Source organism: Periophthalmus magnuspinnatus, chromosome 4 (genome assembly GCF_009829125.3).
Source record: "Periophthalmus magnuspinnatus isolate fPerMag1 chromosome 4, fPerMag1.2.pri, whole genome shotgun sequence".
Taxonomy (NCBI): domain Eukaryota; kingdom Metazoa; phylum Chordata; class Actinopteri; order Gobiiformes; family Gobiidae; genus Periophthalmus; species Periophthalmus magnuspinnatus.
Window position 1 is genome coordinate 19,068,692 of NC_047129.1, and position 19,990 is coordinate 19,088,681.

At 40.9% G+C, this 19,990-nt stretch overlaps 1 protein-coding gene across 1 annotated transcript in view; it reads right to left on the reverse strand.

The window, feature by feature from the left end:
* Positions 1-19,990, reverse strand: part of LOC117370357 (transmembrane protein 125) — a 29,402-nt gene continuing 9,412 nt past the window's right edge. Inside the window, exon 3 of the mRNA XM_033965759.2 lies at positions 1-3,334. Within this exon, the coding sequence (XP_033821650.1) occupies positions 2,217-2,894 (678 nt within the window). The 5' untranslated portion in view covers positions 2,895-3,334 and the 3' untranslated portion in view covers positions 1-2,216. The remainder of the gene's footprint in view (positions 3,335-19,990) is intronic.

Genomic DNA, 19,990 nt, shown 5'->3' on the forward strand with positions numbered 1-19,990 from the left:
TGAAACATGTGCTTCAGAACCATTTTATTGAGTTACAATCAGCGCAGGTAGTGGTCAGTGAGTGGCCAAGGACACTTTGAAAGAACGGTACATTACAGTGAACGTGAAATCATCTTAAGGAGAACAAAATGTTATCTCAGAGTCTCCAGCTCACATTCGAAAAAGTCCAGCCGCAGTGAATACATATGTGCTTTAATCTGCGTCTGTCTTTAAAAGTCCTTTGCAGTCGTTTAGTGACAGTGCTGTAATCCCAGTTCCATTTGTGAGCGTTTCGTCTGACGGCTTATTGCTACATCTTCATTAGGAGGATGTTAAGATTTCCGCTCTTTTGGCGTTTGTCGAAGTCTGATCAGGCAGACGAGGCTGGCTCAGTGAAGATGGATCATGTTTTAATCCAGTTTCTGTCAGTGTTCATTCTAATGACGTTTTTGGGATGTCAGGAGCAATTCAATTTACAAGTACGTGTGCAGTTTTAGAAGAATTTCTATTTCAACCATAGACTGTATAGAGAAATGGACAGCGCTAACTTGCTAGCAGTCGACTCTGGCTCCAAGTCTATTGAAAAAACGTCCTCTCTCTCTGTAACTGCTGCTGTCAGACTCATCATTTTGGTCTTAAATGTTCGTATTAACCCGTTCTACATGATCCTGGTTTTTATTTCGCTATTGTGTTTGTAAATCAAGATTTGAACATTACCATATTTTCCCAACAATAAGTCGCACTTTTTCATAGTTTATTTATACTCAGATGCTACTTATATGTGAAAATTATATAATGTCACATCTTCATTACTGTCACACTGACAACTGCACAAGGACACTCTAGGCTTGTATCAGTATCTACTGCTCCTGTACCACTGAACATTTAAAGTTTAGGTCACCAGGTCTGGCAATCCATTGTTCTAGTGCCGGGTATTCACAGGGAGAAGCAAATTTGAAAACGCAATTTGTATTCAAGCCAAAAACTTTACAGTAATTTAAGACATCTGAGAAAGACTCAACAAAAATGCCCCTAAAAGAAAATGGTATTCTGTTGAGAAAATGGTATTCTGTTGAGTCTGATGACAGCCACACAGAAGAGGAAGAGGCGCTTCATCTTCCTCCAGAGTTGGTTCAATGGATTTAGTGATTTGGAGTGAGATCCAGAGTAAACTTTTTAGCTTGTTTTTTATGCTTTATTTATCTGATTAACTGTTATATCTTACATTATCAAACTAGACACGTATTTAGTTCTGTCTCTGCTTCATGTAACTGAATAAATATAAATGTTACATTAGCGTGCTGTACTGATATTCAGCCTGTTGTTCTCTATTTTATTGTCATAACTTGCCTTTAAAGATAAAATGTCTCTCCTTGGTCTCAGATTTTGTAAAATAAATTTCCCCACAAAATGCGACTTATAGCCTAGTGCGACTGTTTTTGGGTTTTTTTTCATTATTTTGCATTTTTTGGCTGGTGCGACTGGAAAATGCAGTATTAACCGTCTAGTCTAGCATTATCCAGTCTACGGTGTCAGCCTGACTGATGAAAAGTTGATAAAGTTTAAGACGATTAGACAGTGTTTAGATAAAGAGTTCATTATGTCATTGTCAAGTAAGTTGTAGTGTGAAGTATGGTGCTCCTGCCTTATAGCGAGACAGTTTGAGGTTCAATTCCACCTAGACCACCTGGGGCATGTGTTAGTAGTTTTACCTGATGGCCAGCTCATCTTCCTGGGATCCATTTAAAACACATTTATAATTTATATAATTTTATTTTAAGCCATAATAATATCGTAGTTTCATTTGGACATTCATGTTAAAAGGTGCACTAAGGAACTTTTTGTGGTGGAGGTTCTACTACCTGCTTGTCTCCATGGAGATTTGGACATGTTTATTATTGGTCTACCCTGAAAAGCAGGCTTGTCTCTCCTCTCCACAGATCTGACCTGTAACTTGGCCTAGTGTGTGAAGTGTTATCATCTGCTTGTGTGTCCAAACTTTTGACAGGTCATGTACGTTTAAAGCCATACTGTGGGACATTCTAGGCAAAGCAATGGCATATCGATGGAAATTAATTTGTGGCAGACCCTCAACCAGAAAAGTTACGTAGTGCACCTTTAAGTAAAGACCGTTGGAAGTTGCATAGGGTCAGATCCCTCAAATCTCACTTCCTGACATCCCAGTTATTTTTACACGTAATTCGCATAACGAAACAAACTTGTGTCCAGTACGAGCGTCAGATGAGGTTAGCCAAACTGGACGTCGTCTCCCTGCGTCCCGGCCGGTCCATGTGTCCAGAAACGGTAAAAATATGAAAAACCCTGTCCACAAACCGCCTGCCGTGCCTCGTCCGCTCCAACAGCATCACCACCACTGAGTACACGCCCACCCCCACCACGGACGCCGCCCCTCCAGCCAACAGCACCACGCCCGAGATGTACATGTCGTTCAGCGCCTGTCCCGGTTTGGGCATGTCGTTAGCCAGGGCGAGCCGAAGCAAAACGCCGCCGCATATAAGCAACGACACACCGGTGATGAAAACAACCAAGAGGTCAGACAAGCCGCCGCTTTTTAGCATCTCGATCCTCTGCCTGCTCCTCACGCAGTTCATGTCCTGGACCGCCGAGCTCAGCAGCTGTTTGAGGAGGACTCCCAACGCCAGCAGACAGAGCGCCGTCCCCGCCCCTAAGCGCCATTCGCTGGAAACGCTGGTGGTCGTGGACAGGAGACCAACCCCCCCCAACCCGCAGCCCAAAATCAGGAGTATGGACACGGTGTAGCAAAGCAGCGACCTCCCTGGATCTCGGAACCACCACAGCTCCACCTGCTCCTCCAGAATGCTGTGCTGGATTCGGGCCGGGTCAGGGCCTTGGTGAGGGTCCCTCTGGGGGGGAAAGTGGTCCAGTTCAGGCATCCTGCTTTGGGGTCCAGCGTGTTGTGTGAAGCCGCCACTACTGCAGCAACTTTAGTCTGTAGTCAATGAATCCAAACACTGAAGATTCAAACTGCGCTTTTGTCTTTGGAAATTGCGGAAAGTGCTTATAAACTCATCGTGGTGAGTGCTTAGGATGTTCGTAATGGATAAAGTGAGTGAGGAATAACTTTGGACCACTGCAAATTCAATTAGTTCTGTTTTTTCACGGTAAAAATCACTCAGAGTGGCTTTAAAGTGCTGAAAGTTCTGTTGTTCTCGATACTTTGGGCCGCACACACAGTCGACCGAAGCGACGTAGGGCAGAATCGATATAATTGTCTTTGTTGGTAAATCCACTGGCTTGTGTTGAGCTCCTTGTTACAGCATCAATATCCAATCAAAGAGGCGTCGTTCGGAGCGGTTTGTAGAAATGCAGCGTTCTGAAAAAGAACAAAACAGAGAGAAGCCAATGAGCACATCGCACCTGAAGTGGCTTAAACTCACAGATAAAGACTGGAAATAATTAATATGGGTTTAAATGTCGTTCAGTCTCTGTGTCTCACCTTCAGAATATCACACTTGTCTTAAATCAGACCTATTCTGCAAAAAGAACTTCTTTTTTTTGACCATGTTCTAGTCGTTTCTTCTCATTGAGCCTCTGAAGTTGTATTTGGAGTGATTCATGACACCATTTTGTCGATCTACCCCCGTCTAACCTCCACCGGTACACGCCAGGGATGGGAAAGTAAGCAATAAATATCGTTTATCATGATAAAAACGGTCGACAATAATCATTCATGGGACATTTTACATAATTGTGATATTCGCCAACATACAAGATAATTACTGTTATTTCGCCAGAATGTGCAGAAGAAAAAAAAAATTCAAATAAGATTCAAATTATAATTATTCATACCCATAACATTTTAAACTGTCAGCAACTTATCATGATATAATCGTTAATCGCAATTATTTTAACCATGATAATTGTGATAATCGTCCCATGCCTAGTGCACACCCACTGTGACGAACACACTTCCTTCTCCAGTTTTATTTTCTTAATCAGTGATACTCGTAGGATTCGGCAGTGTTGCATAGTCATTTTGGTAGAAATTTAAAAATCTGCTGCTAACTAGTGTGATGTGCAGCTGTCCATAGGGGGCGCCGACAGCTACATGCTCTTTGTTGTGATGACGTTTACGGCGACGTCAGCTCTCATTGGGCACCGCATTTTCTAATGCCGAAGTCAGCGGACTTGTTTCTTTTATTAAGTCGATTTAGATGAATACTGTGATTTAAAATGCGTAAATTATAACAATGATTGTCGGTAAAACATTTTCTCAAAAGGCTGAAGTTGTGACTTCTGCTCCTCATGCCGTTACAGAGCGCAGGCTGCAGACCATTAAAAACACAAGGTCAGTGATGATTATAAATGACCACGTCTGGAGTTAGTTCAACTTTAAGCGCAGGTCAATCTTCTCCCTTTTCTCAGTGTTGGGAAGTAACTGAATGAAAATGCATATTCTGAATACTAACTCTGAGCAGTGGTACTTAAGTAAAAGTACAAATACTGGAGAAAAAAATAAGTGAAAGTAAAATAAAAGATCTACTTAAGTAAAAATATTAAAATATCTGTTTCAAAATGTACTTAAAGAGTAAAAAGTAAAAGTATTTCAAGTAGACTGATTTTTTATTTTTATTTTTTTCAAATTATGAATGTCTAAAAATAAAAATAAACCTGCAGCCTTTTCAGTAGATCTCAAACTATAATAAAAATAGTTTTACATTTCAGACCTGTTCAAAAATGTAGTGGAGTAGAAAGTACAGATATTGCCCTCAAATATACTCAAGTAAAAGTATAAAAAGCACACACTGTAAAATGTACTTTTATTTTAGGTATTTGTATTTTACTTAAGTACGATACTTCACTACTTTTACTTTATGTTCCAACCCTGATGTTGAGTAACTGTATTCTGGTACAGTATATTTAAAAAACACACATGGCTGTACTTCATCAGGTCATTTTGACTTGGACTCGGCAGTGTTGGAGAGAATCAAGAAAACACAGCTCTTACGTCTTTGTGCTTGTATGTGCGTGCTTTATGTGTGTGAGTGTGTGTGTGTGCTATATGTGTGCATGTGTGTGTGTACTTTATGTGTGCGTGTTTTGAGTGTGTATGTGTGCTTTTTCATATCTAATTAAACATTTAAACATAAATTGCTGAAGAACAAACAGCAACAAAAATAAATGTGTTTGTAAATCTCATGTTTTCACTATAATATGTATAATACAACTCCATGTAAAAGTACCTAAAGTATTCAGAATGCAGTACTCTGACTGTCCCATGTAATAGAATATGTTCTAAATACATTTTAATGCAGGTATTGTGTAACTACTACATTTTTGAAGTATTTTCCCCATCACTGTCTATAACAGAAATGATCAGGTTCAACATTTGTGAATTCATTAAAAATACCACATTAATGAGAAACACCGGCCCCTGCCCCGGTTTAAAAAGGCCCCAGTCTACAGTGTGTTCAACCAGACAAGACGCGGCTCGTAAACACATCTGAATGTCTTTCCTTGTTACCAGAGCAACCTCGTTGAAATTAACTCTTCACACACTATTCCGCAGTTTTGCAAACTCTAACTTACTTTTGGCTCTTGTTTTGAAAGGGGAAAAAAACAAAATGGCCGTCTCGCTGACACCGACAGCCTCTTCCATCTCTCATTATCACTATGCTAATGCAACGCCACAACAGAGGCGGCCGCAGCGGGATAAAACGCCGCTCAGACGCGCACGAAATACACGATGATGATCCCGAGCCCATAAACAAACTCCCACGTCTAACGCACGGACGGGAATGTTCTTCTGCTCCCTCTCCTGCATTAAATCCCTCTATGAATCTGTGCGAGTCAAAACACCTCGACTGTGTCTGTTATTCCCAAACCTTAATCTTTACCTGAGCTCAGCAGATTCCACACAACACACACACAACGCTCCGTAACATCACACTGTAATGTACTCACGTAAACACACAGGTAGAGACGCACAGGGACACACACACAAGGCACGCACACATACATACAACTACACACACAGCGCTCTATAACATCATCACACTGTAATATAATCAAGTAAACAACAGTTAGAGACGCACACACACATACACACACACACACAACGCTCCGTAACATCACACTGTAATGTACTCACGTAAACACACAGGTAGAGACGCACAGGGACACACACACAAGGCACGCACACATACATACAACTACACACACACAGCGCTCTATAACATCATCACACTGTAATGTAATCAGGTAAACACACAGGTAGAGGTGCACACACACATACACACACACACACAACGCTCTGTTACCTCACACTGTAATGTAATCAGGTAAACACACAGGTAGAGGTGCACGCAGACGCACACACACGGTGCACACACACATGCACTCAAAGCACACACACGCACACACACATAAAGCACGTGCAAACGCACACACACATGTGCACTCACACACACTCACACTCAGCTCAAGGTTACGGCCGCAGACAGCTTGTCTTTAAAACCCTGCTGGAGCCTTATATTTCCATCAAAGTCAGCCGTGCGGTGCAGAGCCCCTCTTGTCCCGGCACAAGTCGACAGAAGTGACAGACGGGGGATTGGGCTGCCTTTAAGTTGGATTTATGACACAGAAATATATTTTTAAAATGTCATTACAATATAATAGTGTAATCCAGCCATGACTTCTACCTTCACAGAAGTTCAAACTTTAAGTTCATGTGGTGTGTACACAGACACACGTTTGGACACACACTCTACATGTTTTACAAGTGAGAAGTGCGGCCGGGATTGTATCTACATGTACAAAGTAGTAAAAATAAAGAAAGAAAACACTGAACACTGAGAGGGGTGTTTCCAAACTTCTGACTGGTAGTGTATGTGTATATGTTTTTTCCATAGACTGGATATATAACTGGACAGAGCTAACCTGCTAATCCCGTGTTCCAAACAGGAAGTGAGAACTTTCTACTGAAAAACTTAACCTGCTCTACATGATCCTGGGATTTTTATTTCTCTATTGTTTCTGTAAATCAAGATAGACAAATCAGGCCCCTCCCTGCTAAACCATTTGTGTGGGAGTGAAGGAGCGTTAGCTTCAACAACCTCGTTCCTGATTGGCTCTTTGGTTGCTATGATACTCGTAGTCAGAATAACTGTCCCTATAACTGCTCTAGCCTCAATGAGCTTCATTTGACTGAAGCTGAACGTGACGTCATACTCACTTGGACTGTATAAAGAAGTGGACTATGCTTTTTTTGTGTGTGTGTGTTTTTGTTTTGTATTTTTCAAATAATTACCTTGTTTGGTGGTAATATTCATGTTCAACCAGGAAGAAATGTAGTTTTTAATAAAATAGTCAAAACAGAGAAAACTTGGCAAGAGCTTTAGCAAAATCTAGAACGACATTAATATGAGAAAAATAAGGAGTCTGACCTTTGAGCTATGACTGTGCTGATGGAGACTCGGGGAAAGTCCAGGTCTAGTCCAGGTCTAGTCCAGGTCTAGTCCAGGTCTAGTCCAGGTCTAGTCCAGGTCTCGTCCAGGTCTCGTCCAGGTCTCGTCCAGGTCTCGTCCAGGTCTCGTCCAGGTCTAGTCCAGGTCTAGTCCAGGTCTCGTCCAGGCCTACTTCAAGGTCTAGTCCAGGTCTAGTCCAAGTTTAGTCCAGGTTTTGTCCAGGTCTAATCCAGGTTTTGTCCAGGTCTAATCCAGGTTTAGTCCAGGTCTAATCCAGGTTTAGTCCAGGTCTAATCCAAATTTAGTCCAGGTCTAATCCAAGTTTAGTCAAGGTCTACTTAAGGTCAAGTCCAGGTATAGTCCAGGTCTAGTCCAGGTCTAGTCCAAGTTTAGTTCAAGTCTAGTCCATGTTTAGTCCCGGGTTTAGTCTCTGTTCAGTCCCAGCTTTGACGTGGCCTAGGTGAAGCCCAGTCAGAGTTCTGTCAGGCCTAGGCCAGGTCAAGTCTAGGTCAAGTCCAGGTCAAGTCCAGGTTTAGTCCATGTTTAGTCCACATTTAGTCCCAGGTCTAGTCCACGTTCAGTCCCCACTCTGACGTGGTCTAGGTGCAGGTATGAAGCCCAGTCAGAGTTCTGTCAGGTGCAAAGTAAAACGTAGAATACCAGAGCTGTAGATTCACAGTTGGGATTAGCTCGCGCCGACAGACGATGGGGCTGAAGTGAACTGGGCCTCTGGGTTTATAACAGAACGTGATGAAAAGTGCCAGAGATACAGAGTTAACCTGGGAAATCCAATACTACGGCTGTGGGACCATCTCAGCTAAACATGTCAGGCTCTGGGGTTAGTGCGTTGTTGGTTCTCGTAGGTGTAGTTCTAGTCGGATTTTGACCATGTAACTGTATATTAAAAAGTTCACTGGAGTTATGTAGTTATATAATTCTATTTGAATAACTTTAATTTAATCGTTTCCATGGGGACAGCTGACGGGTGCACAAAGGAACAGACATTTAGCCACATGATTTATGACGATTTTGGGATGGGACAATAAACAATAATATATTTTATCGTGATAAAAAGAGTCGACAATTATCGTTCGTGGGACATTTTATATAATCGTGATTATCGCCAACAAAGATAATTGTTGTTATATCATCAGAATGTGCAGGGGAAAAAAAATGCACAGAGGAGTCGACGAGGGGGACAAAGGGGCCCAGAATTGGAGCCTCTTCCTGTTAATTTGTACTAGAGAGGGTCCCATATGAGGCTTATTGTCCCGGGCCCCCAAATTTCAGTCGACGGCCCTGCTCATCCATAATATTTTCTGCTAAATCGTAGTTGTTTTCGCTGATACAAAGTACAATACTATAACAGTTGTTTAAACATGGAACCTTTATTTTCACAAAATTTCTGTATGATGTGAGTAGATGTAAGCAGATTTTATTTATTTTTCATTTTTTCAGCTAAAGGCCTTCCGAATCCTCTCCCTGTGGTTAAAGTTGATCAATAGACGGTAGGAGTTTGTATTAAGTATGCTATGACACCAACAGCCATGGCAGCCTGCTAAGTACTACGGAAACCACAAGTGTTCAAACTATGGCCCTCAAGTGTCCTGTGGAATCTGTCCAAGTGACCTTCGCTGTACTTTTACTTCAAATATAAGTAATGGTAGCTTAGTTTGAAGAGGTTACTGGTTTGAATCCCGCTCTCGACTAGGCATGGGACGATACTGAAATTTTGGGTGATGATTATCATGGCCGAAATAATTGCGATTAAGGATTATATCACGATAATGATTTAAGTTGCTGACAGTTTAAAATGTTATGGATTATAACTTTAATATTATGAAAAAGTTCCAGTTTAAACAATTGTTATAGTCTTGTACTGTGTTATCAGTGAAAACAACTACAATTTAGCAAAGAATATTCTGGATGAGCAGGGCTGTCAACTGAAATTTGGAGGTCCAGGGCAATAAGACTCACATGGGCCCCCTTCTAATACAAATTAATAGGAAGGGGGTCCAATTCTGGGCCCCCAAGACCCTTGGCCCCGGGACAATTGACCCCTTTGTCCCCCCTGTGGATAACTCCGTTTTCTGCACATTCTGGTGATGCAATGGTGATTATCTTTGTTGACGATTATCACAAATATAAATAAAATGTCCCACGAACGATTATTGCCAACTCGTTTTATCACGATAAACAATATTAATGCTGTTATTTTGTCCTTGGGTAAGACACTTAACCCACCTCACCCCCAGTGTCTGTGAACGGGTGAGTGGCTCCTTGATGTAAACCGCTTTAAGTGTCTTGAAAGTGGAAAAGCGCTGTATAAAAATGTGACCGTTAATAAAAATTAATGTTCCGAGCCGTATTAAAGCTGTTCCAGCTCGTTCTGAATGACGCTGTATTAACGATGCTCTGGTCTGTGGCTCTCTGCTAAGAAAATGCTTCGGTTTGCAGCCTCCAGTGAAAACAAGTTTGGATACCCCTGACTTAAACAGAGAGCCTGCCCACTAACCAGAAGGTAAAAAGTTTGTACCTCGCATGAGTGAATACTGTTTTTGCAAGACACTTTTAGCTTCCAGTCACTGAAGGTGTTGTTATAACAGTTGGATTGAGGGCAATTTTTTGGGCAAAAAAATCAATGTCATTCATGTTTGAGTAATTTAGTGATCTCTCGTAGGTCCTATTTAAACCCTCCTTACGGTTAGCTTTAAGATTCTGTCCAAGGCTCCACCCACAAGCCTACGTCACCCATGCTCCCACATGACAATTCTCCATAAATATACAAAAACATGATACAAAACTGTACACTACAACTTCACAAACCTGGTGTGATGTGCAGTAGTTTCATTAGTGGGATGCTGCTGATTGTGCTGTGATAGTGCACTGAAGGGGGGGTGACTTAGCGCAGAGAGCAAAGGGAGGGGAGACTCAGAGCGTCAAAAATTAATAAAGGAAACGTGGAGATCTTAATATGTTACGTGTTACAGTTAATACCCCATAGAAGTAAAATACCCCCTCTTTAATACCCCATAGAAGTAAAATACCCCCTCTTTAATACCCCATAGAAGTAAAATACCCCCTCTTTAATACCCCATAGAAGTAAATAACCCCCTTTAATAATTTTCTGTTCCGTCAGTGACACAGCAGCTTCAGAAACAGTTCCAGTCAAGTGGAAGAATCAATTCCCTGTCACTTTCCATCTGTCTCGCTCCAAACCAAACATCTGATTTCTTATTAGTGTGGACAGGTAACGCTGCGCAGCAAGGTGACGCCGACGCCATGACACGGGCCGACGCCATGACACAGCCAGGTACGAGGCGCCAACATGTGGAGCCAGAAGAAGAGCCAGGTAATTACATAAAGGGAGGAGGGAAGGAGGGAAAGAGGGGAGAAGGTGAGAAGGGGAAGAGGCGGCTACATGTGGAGCCAAAGGAAGAGCCAGGTAATTACATGAGGGAGGACAGGAGGAGGGGAAGAGGAGGGAAAGAGGGGGGTGAAGGGGGGAAGAGGAAAAGAGAGGAGGGGAGGTGGAGGAGATGCAGACGAGGTGAGAAAGGGAGGAGGTGCGGAGGCTAAGAGGGGAGGAGGTAACGAGGAAAGGAGAGGATGAGGGGAGGAAGGGAGGACAGAAATAAGGGGAGGAGGTAAGAAGGGGAGGAGAGGAGAGGAGGGGAAGGGTGGAGGTGGTGAAGAGGGAAAAGGGAGGAGAGGAGGAGGGGGTGGGGGCTGTTTATTAGCTACATGCTGTTTCACATTCTGGTTGTTATGGATGATTATGTACCATGAGCCATCACTATAGTTTATGTTTAACGGGAGTGTGTGTGTGTGTGTGTGTGTGTAGGTGTGTGTGTGTGGGGGGGTGTGCGTGTGTGTGTGTGTGGGGGGTGGGGGTGTGCGTGTGTGTGTGTGCGTCAATGATGAATTTAGGATTGGTGTTGTGAAGTAACTAATTAATCCCAGCTGGTTTGGCTCACACTTTGTCAGGGAGAAGGACAGGAATAGAGCAGAGGAGTGTTGATTTAGGCGGAGGTGGTGTAGGTGGAGGAGGTGGTGGAGGTAACAGAGGTGCAAAAGTGGGACAAACAATATGGAGAAAAAAATAACATGACGATTCATGAATGAAGCGGGTAAAGAGGTTAGAAAGATGCAGCCATAGGATCAGAAACACAGACATGTATAAAGATGTCGTGTTATTTGTATGTGTGTTTTTGTTGACTTATATGAAGCACTTTGGTCAGCTGTAATACTGCATTTTCCAGACTATACATCACACTTTTTTTCATAGTTTGTCCGGGGGTGCGACTTATACTCAGATGTGACTTATATGTGAAATTATTCAAATATATAATTTCGCGTCTCCGTTATTGTCACACTGACAACCGTGTGAGGACAATCTAGGCTTGTACCAGTATCTACTACATTTAAAATTTCAATGTTATGGTAATAAAAAAAAAAAAAACATCTGAGAAACACTGAACAAAAAGAAAAAGAAATTCTGATGAGTCTTCATCTAACTCTGGATTTGGTGGAGTTGTTCAGAAGCGACACAGAGGATGAAGAATTGAATGGATTTAGTGATTTGGAGTGAGATCCAGAGTAAACTTATGAGCTTGTTTTTATGCTTTATTTGATTAACTGTTAATATCTTACATTAACATATCAGACACATATTCAGTTCTGTCTGTGCTTCATGTAGCTGATAAATATAAATGTGTTATGTTAGCGTGCTGTACTGATATTCAGCCTGTTGTTCTCTATTTTATTGTTGTTATTATTATAACTTGCCTTTAAAGATGAAATGTCTGTTCTTGGTCTCGGATTTTGTAAAATAAAGTTCCCCTAAAAATGCGACTTATAGTTCAGTGTGATTTGTATATGTTTTTTTCTTCATTATTAGGCATTTTTTCCACTGGTGCAACTTATAGTCCAGAGCGACGTATAGTCCGGAAAATATGATTGTTTTAAATGTGCTATAGAAATAAACTTGAATTGAACTGAATACATATAAAGTACAAAATAATCAAAATGCCAAAGCTGAACTATGAAGAAATAGCTGGTTCTATATTTCAGATTGGCTCGGGGCAGTGCACAGTGGGTGGAGTAAGTGAGGTGGTGTTGTAGCTCGGAGCAGCCACAGAAACGGCAGCTCAGAACAGGTCAATTCACTGATGTATTTTGTTTTCAATCTTATTTGACTTGTTCACATTGAGTTGCTGGAGGCCGAAGCGTTTCCCAGCAACTCCTGGCCCGAGGCTGGGTCCTTGCGTCCAACGCTCTGTTAATGGCCCGGTTTGCACTTAGAGACATTCACTGGCCCATTTAGTTTATATGGGCCACTGACTGATCACAATTGGCCTATACATCCATGAATGTAAGGTAATGTTTGAGAAAATGCTAGAAGAAAATTGATCTGACTTAAAGGGTGGGAGTTCAGGAAGCACTCAACCAGGTGCACACTGTACTTGTGTCTTTGGGCAACACACTGTGAGCCTGCGTCCTTAATGCATTGTATAAGGGTTGTTCGATACTAAAACTTGTACTGAAACTACAAAAGTGGATAAAGTTGGATATTTTCTCATATACCAAAGTATGAAGGACTTTAGCCAAGCGCACAACCCACACATTCATAAAACAGAACTATAAAAACTGGTGATATATTACTGTATATTCTGTATTTTCCTGACTATAAGTCGCACCAACCAAATAATAATGCATAATAATGAAGAAAAAAACACATATAAGTCACAATGAACTATAAGTAGCATTTTTTTAGGAAATTTATTTGACAAAATCCGAGCCCAAGAACAGAGATTTTATCTTTAAAGGCAAGTTTTTCAGTGTGACATATAAGTCGCATCTGAGTATAAGTCGCACCCCCAGACAAACTATGAAAAAAGTGTGATTTATAGTCCAGAAAATATGGTAGTTATAAGGAAATGGTCTAATTTGTATATAGTGTCTTCTATCTATCTTTTCCACCTTCAAGGCTCAAAGAACTTCACATCAAGGAGGTGGGTTAAGTGTCTTGCCCAAGAACACAACAACACAGCACAGCATTCATCTGTGGGAGTTGGAGAAACTAAGCTACTGTCGGAAAATTACATTCTATTGCCAAAGAAACTGTTTCATTGTCAGTGTAGTGTCAAAACTTGTATTGGTGCCAAATAGAGCCCAGGAGAGATCGCTAAATTACTCAAACATACATGGATGAAATCATGGTTTTGATGAGGGAACAGCATTAGAACATGGTAGAAAGCTCAAAAAAGTTGATTTTGCAGTTTGAAATGTTAGCTTTGCAACAGCCCCACACTGTAAATGTACTCGTCTGAATGCTTTCTGATTGGCCAATATTGTTATCTCTTCTATTTTTAGCCAAATGTGCATAATGGAAGTGGCATTTGTGTTGCTTGAGTGTAGCAGTAAACAGCTGGGTGATGAAGTGCTGGCCATTGGCACACACCGAGATCAGATCGAACCCTTAATGACTTGAGTACATTTTTATACAGCGCTTTTCCACCTTCAAAACGCTTTACATCAAGGAACAACTCACCCATTCACACACACATTCATACACCAGTGTACACAGACACTGGAGCGAGGGGGGTTAAGTGTCTTGCCCAAGGACATATGACAGCATTCATCTGTGGGAGCGGGATTTGAACCGCCAACCTTCAGATGAGTGGACAACTAGTGTATCTAAGTATATCTCACTCTGGGCTGTTTCTTGTGGAGAATTAAAGGGGCCATGAGAGCAGACTCCACTGTAGACTCCACCTTATCAGCCTCGTAAAGATGGGTACAAAACCATCGATTACAGGTGCTTTTACCGTCTCCATGGAGATGTTATTGCTTTACCTACAATCCTCCGGAGTGTGGCATTAAAAGTCCTATATAACACAAAATTGTCTCTTGTGAACTTTAAGTCATTTTATAATGTCCTTACCTCCTCAAAAACAGACCTGTAGTTGTGTTTTGTTTCATTCACACATGTTTGAGTAACACTTTTTTTTAGTCTGTCTATCTCCAAGGCTCCAAATGCTCTGTTCCACCTTGTGATGTCATGAAGTGGTAGTTTTAAAGTTAACAGCTCCTTTTGTCTTTAGTTCAGTAGAGATTGGCAATTCCAGGACTGAAATGATCCAAATTATTCTATTCAAGGTGTATATATAAAAAATAAAAACACAGTGGAGCACTTCCTGTATCACCACATGATGACATCACAAGGTGGATTTCAGTTTGAGAGAAGAACACAGTCTAAATATGCAGGGTTTGTGTGTTAAACATGTGTGAATGAAACAAAACACAACTCCAGGTCTGTTTGTGACGAGGAAACAACATTAGAACAGAGATCAGAGAATAGTGTAATATGGGCCCTTTAAGGTCAGATCTGTGCAGAGGCAGCCCTGGTTACAGTAAGAAGCCTGTTTTTCAAGGTACTTTTGCTCAATAAAAACATGATAAAACTAATTAAATTAGTGCTACATATAGTGTTCATTTAATGCCTGCTGTGGATGATTTCAGGTAAAGCAAAAACATCTCTATGGTAACGGCAACAGGTTAGCGAAAAAGCTATCGGCTAAAGAGCACATTTAAATTAACTACATGTATGTCTCGTCTCATTTTGTCAAAACAAGATAGAGCAATACTGTTCTTACTTCAAAATAGTAAACGGTCACGTCTTTATACAATGCTGGCAGGAGTGACCTTGGGGAAAGAAGGTGTTTGTTATTAATGTTCATATCTTGATTTACAGACATAATAGTGAAATAAAAAACCCAGGATCATGTAGAGCGGGTTAATACAAACATTTTAAGACAAAAATGACGAGTCTGACAGCAGCAGTTACAGAGAGAGGGGACAGTTTTTCAATAGAAAGTGAATTAGAGCCCCGGAAGTGCGCCCATGATCACTTCCTGTTTGGAACGCGGCGGCTAACAGGTTAGCTATGTCTGTTTATACACACAGACTATGATTCACACATTCATACACCGATGTATGCAGACACATGAGTTAACTGTCTTGCTCAAGGACACAATGACAGCATTCATCTGTGGAGACGCCAACAGATCTGGCCGCTCAACCAATGTTTATGTCAAAAGAGGGATTTGAACCAGCAATCTTTGGATCAGTGGACAAACACTCTACCAACTGGGCTACTGAGCCATTAGTCACTAGTATTTATATTAATGTAATTTGGAGTTACGTACTGTGAGTATAGAGTGACTCATGTCCGATTTCATCTGCTCGTTCAGCTTAATTAGATTTCCACCAGTGAGGAAAACACTGATCATCTTTGCACCTTCGCTGTGAAATCTCTCCCTCCTCCCATATCAGGCTTTATCACTGTCACACAATATGGACGGGCAGATTGAATTCAAACCTGCCAAGCTCCGAATCCAAAAGCACACTTCATTATCCACTTTGAGCTCCTCATTTTGCTCAGTGGACTTGTTTTGGATCAAAATCTAACAGTAAAAATATCAAAGAAACACCACGAGAGACGTGCAAAAGTAATACTAACTTAAACCGCAAGAGGGCGCTAAGAATAAACCAGGACCACGCAAGGACTGAACCCACAGACTGTGTAAAGAAGTGGACAGAGTGAGTGTGACGTTAACCACAGAGTTCAGCTCCAGTCAAATGAAGCTCAGCGAGTCTAGCAGTTATAGCGGCGAATATGGAGCAGAGTTCCATATTTGGAATTCTGACCGTGAGTATCATAGCAACTAAAGAGCCAATCTGGAGCGAGGCTGTTGAAGGTAACGCCCCTTCCCGCCCACAGGAGTGAAAGATAATATAGCGAAATAAAAACCCCAGGATCATGTGGAGTGAGTTAATATGAACATTTTACGGCCAAAATGATGAGTCTGACAGCAGCAGTTACAGAGAGAGGGGCCACAGTTTTTCAATAGAAAGTGAATTGGAGCCAGATTCGATGGAGCCGGAAGGGTGCCCATGATCACTTCCTATTTGGAATGCGGCGGCTAGCAGGTTAGCTACGTCCATTTATATACACAGTCTATGATTCACACGGAAGACATCAAATATATGAAGTAAGATATATGGAATTATGTAACTATGGCTAAATATTTTATTTGCTGCGTCAGGGTCAAGAAAAGACAAAAGTGTAAACAGGGTTCAAAGCAAAGGTTAAAGGATATTTTTGATATTTTAAATGAATAATTTTTTGTTTACTCCATCCACATGTGTAATTCATAGTTTTGATGCCTCAGTGAGAATCTACAGTGGAAATCATAGAAATACAGACTTTTGACTGGTTGTGTTTGTGATAATATTTTTTAACTATCTTTTTAAATGGTCTTAAAATTTGTTTCAGCAAAGAATTGTCTCTAGAGATCATCCCGGTGACAATAGCATTCAAATGTAAAATCAGAGTGTTTTATAGGGCTCGATTCCTGTTGATGCGTCAATCAAAACTTGTAATGATAGAACTACTTTTATGTATTTATGAGGCATGAGGTGAGTTAGCATGAGTTAGCATAAGTTAGCATAAGTTAGCATGAGTCATCATGAGTTAGCATAAGTTAGCATGAGTCAGCATGAATTAGCATAAGTTAGCATGAGTCAGCATGAGTTAGCTAGGTAATTGGGAGTGAATTGGGAGATTTATCTACTTTTTTAACAAATGAAGACTTCTCTGTGTGTATAGTTGTTATTTTGTTTTGTGAGTTGAGTTGTCAAAAGTATCGAAAATCAGATTTTTAAACTAGATACTTTTTTCGAGCAGGTATCAATACAAATAAAAGTCCCAGGACAGGACAGAAGTGAACCTTTCCTTAATATGTTTATAATGATCTTAAGCTGTATCAGAACAAATATAAAACACATAGACTAGTATACACCCATGGACCACTATGAACCTACTGGACCAACCAGGGCTAAACTGGGACTGGACCGGGACTGGACCGGGGACTGGACCGGGACTAAACCCAGGACTAAACCCGGGACTAAACCCAGGACTGGACCGGGACTGCACCAGGACTGAACCAGGACCAATCTAAGTTTACATCAGGACTACAAACATGGACTACTATGGAACCTCTGAGGGATTACACAGATGTAAAGCCACATGGGAATATACAGCAGTGGAAGAAGTACTCAGTTTTGTTACTTAAGTAAAAGTACAGATACCAGAGCAAAAAAATAAATAAATAAAAAAAAATAAAAGTATCACATAAAAAAAACTGACTTAATTAAAAGTATTAAAGTACCTGTTTAAAAATGTACTTAAAAAGTAAAAGGTATCTCACAGATTTTGAGTCTTATCTCAAATGTGGTGATTTTGATAAAGGCTTGTGCTGTCGTTTTTTTTAAAGATTGTTTTATTTGTATATTCAATTATGCTCAGATTATGAACGTGTTAAAAATAAACCCTCAGCCTTTTTAGCAGGTCGGAAACTACAGTAAAATACTTTTACTTTTAAGTCCAGTTTGAAAATGTAGTGGAGTAGAAAGTACAGATACTGCTCTCAAATGCACTGAAGTAAAAAGTATCCACTGTAAAATGTACTTAAGTATAGTACTTTACTACTTTCATGTTCGTATAGTATATTTTTTATTACCAGTGGTGGAACAAAGTATGTCTTTTTACTATCATCATCATGGTATTGAAATCGGTATTGAGTCTGTTCCTTAGTATCAAAAATCGAGTTAAGTTTAAGCTTTAGTTTAAGAATTTCATGAGTTGACAACAGCCCAAGAGTGTAAAAAGTATATGGGATGTGGATTTAACATATTTCTTGTGTAAAAAGGTGAACTCTCGCTATAGCTGCCACATCTGAAATCATTTAAAGGTGTTTTAGCTCCATTTTGGTCATGACCGCGAGAAGTCGAAAGATACCGTCATTAGCACAGTTTTTCTGAAATGCGCACGAGCTCTGCTCAAATCCAAAATGGCTCTTTTAGGTGATATGAATAGCAAGTGTGTCCTGGAAGCGTAGCCCTGCCGTTAAAGCTAAAACGACTGATCCGCTCTCTCACAGTAATGCATTGTGGGTAATAACGCCAGGAAAAAACATAATTGTGAACTACAGACTGTACTGCACCATCATCGCACCTCTCTCGCTCTATCTCATCACTCCTTCTTAAGTTTGGAGTTTGCAAGGTCATAAGAGGAGGATCCATGCGGAGAGCGAGCTCGCGATTCCGCTCTACGATTACCTGAGCGGCTCTGGGACCGCCGGTATTCCCGCCACTGCCGCTTGGAACTGCTCAATTCATTTCACATCTCATTACTGTCCGCTTTTATTGTTGATGCTTGGATCTTTTCAAATTAGCGATCAGATTTCTATGCTAATCAGGACGCCGGAGATGAGGTACAGTTAGCGAGTGAGACGGCGCTGACATTTGAACGGGCTCAGGTTACTGGAATGAGTTTGGTCATTATTTTTGCATTTATTACACCAAGGGGAATTTCAATGTGAATTTCAGGTACTTTTTTGTGCCAGCCCCATGCCAGGATAAACAGATACACGAGAGGCTTGCTATATTACGCAAAAGTGAGTCTTGTGAGCTTTAAACCATGTTATAATCTCCTCAAAAACAGACCTGGAGTTGTGTTTTGTTTCATTCACACATGCTTGAATAACACTTTATTATTAGTCTGTCTACATCGCCAAAACTCAGCTCCTTTTACCTTTAGTTCAGTAGAGATTGACAACTCCAGGGTTGAAATGATCCAAATGATTCTAGTGAAGGCGTATGGAGTTTAAAAACACAGTGGAGCACTTCCTGTATTACCACATGATGACATCACAAGGTGGAACAGAATGTTTTCAGTTTGAAAGAAGAACTAAGTTTAAATATGCAGAGTTTGTGTGTTAAACATTAGAACAGAGATCAGAGAATGGCATGATACAGGTCCTTAAAGATGTATAAAATCTTAATCGAATTACACCATTTTGATATAAATAACACACAGTATTGCCTGTAAACTACGTCTTAACTTTTATAGACTCGATGCTACTTCACATTTTCTTGCAACTTTGTGATAAATTGGATTTTTTTTCTCTCCACTGAAAACGGGAACAGCGTACTATCTTGTCAAAGCCGACTTATCAAAGTATAAAAAATAAAATGTCAGGTGCAATTTGGAGAAGAAAAATGGAGGTCCCTGTGTTCCCTGTGCGCTTCTGTTACTGTCTATGTCTGCGGACCGGAGGTGAGGCTGCAGGGGAGTCCACGAGGGGGGCTGATGTGCTGCAAGAGCTTCTCAAACCCGGGAGCAGGGAACAGATGGTGTCAGGGATCGTGAATAACACCAAAACTGTAATGTTTTTATGCAATAACTGGAACACTAACATTTGATATCACAACATATGGTATAGTCTGTAAAAAAAAATACGCTTTTTCGGGTATTTAGTGTGAAGCTAACAGAGAGCGTGAGTTAACAGTTTGTTCTTTGTAAACCACAATACACAGCTAAATCAGTCGTCAGTTGTTTATATAAAAGGTCCACACACTTCCTGTTTCTAACTGGAAAACAGAGAAACCCTTCCTCTTCTTAGGCTTGTTGCTCTCGTCAAAGGAGTGGTCAGTGG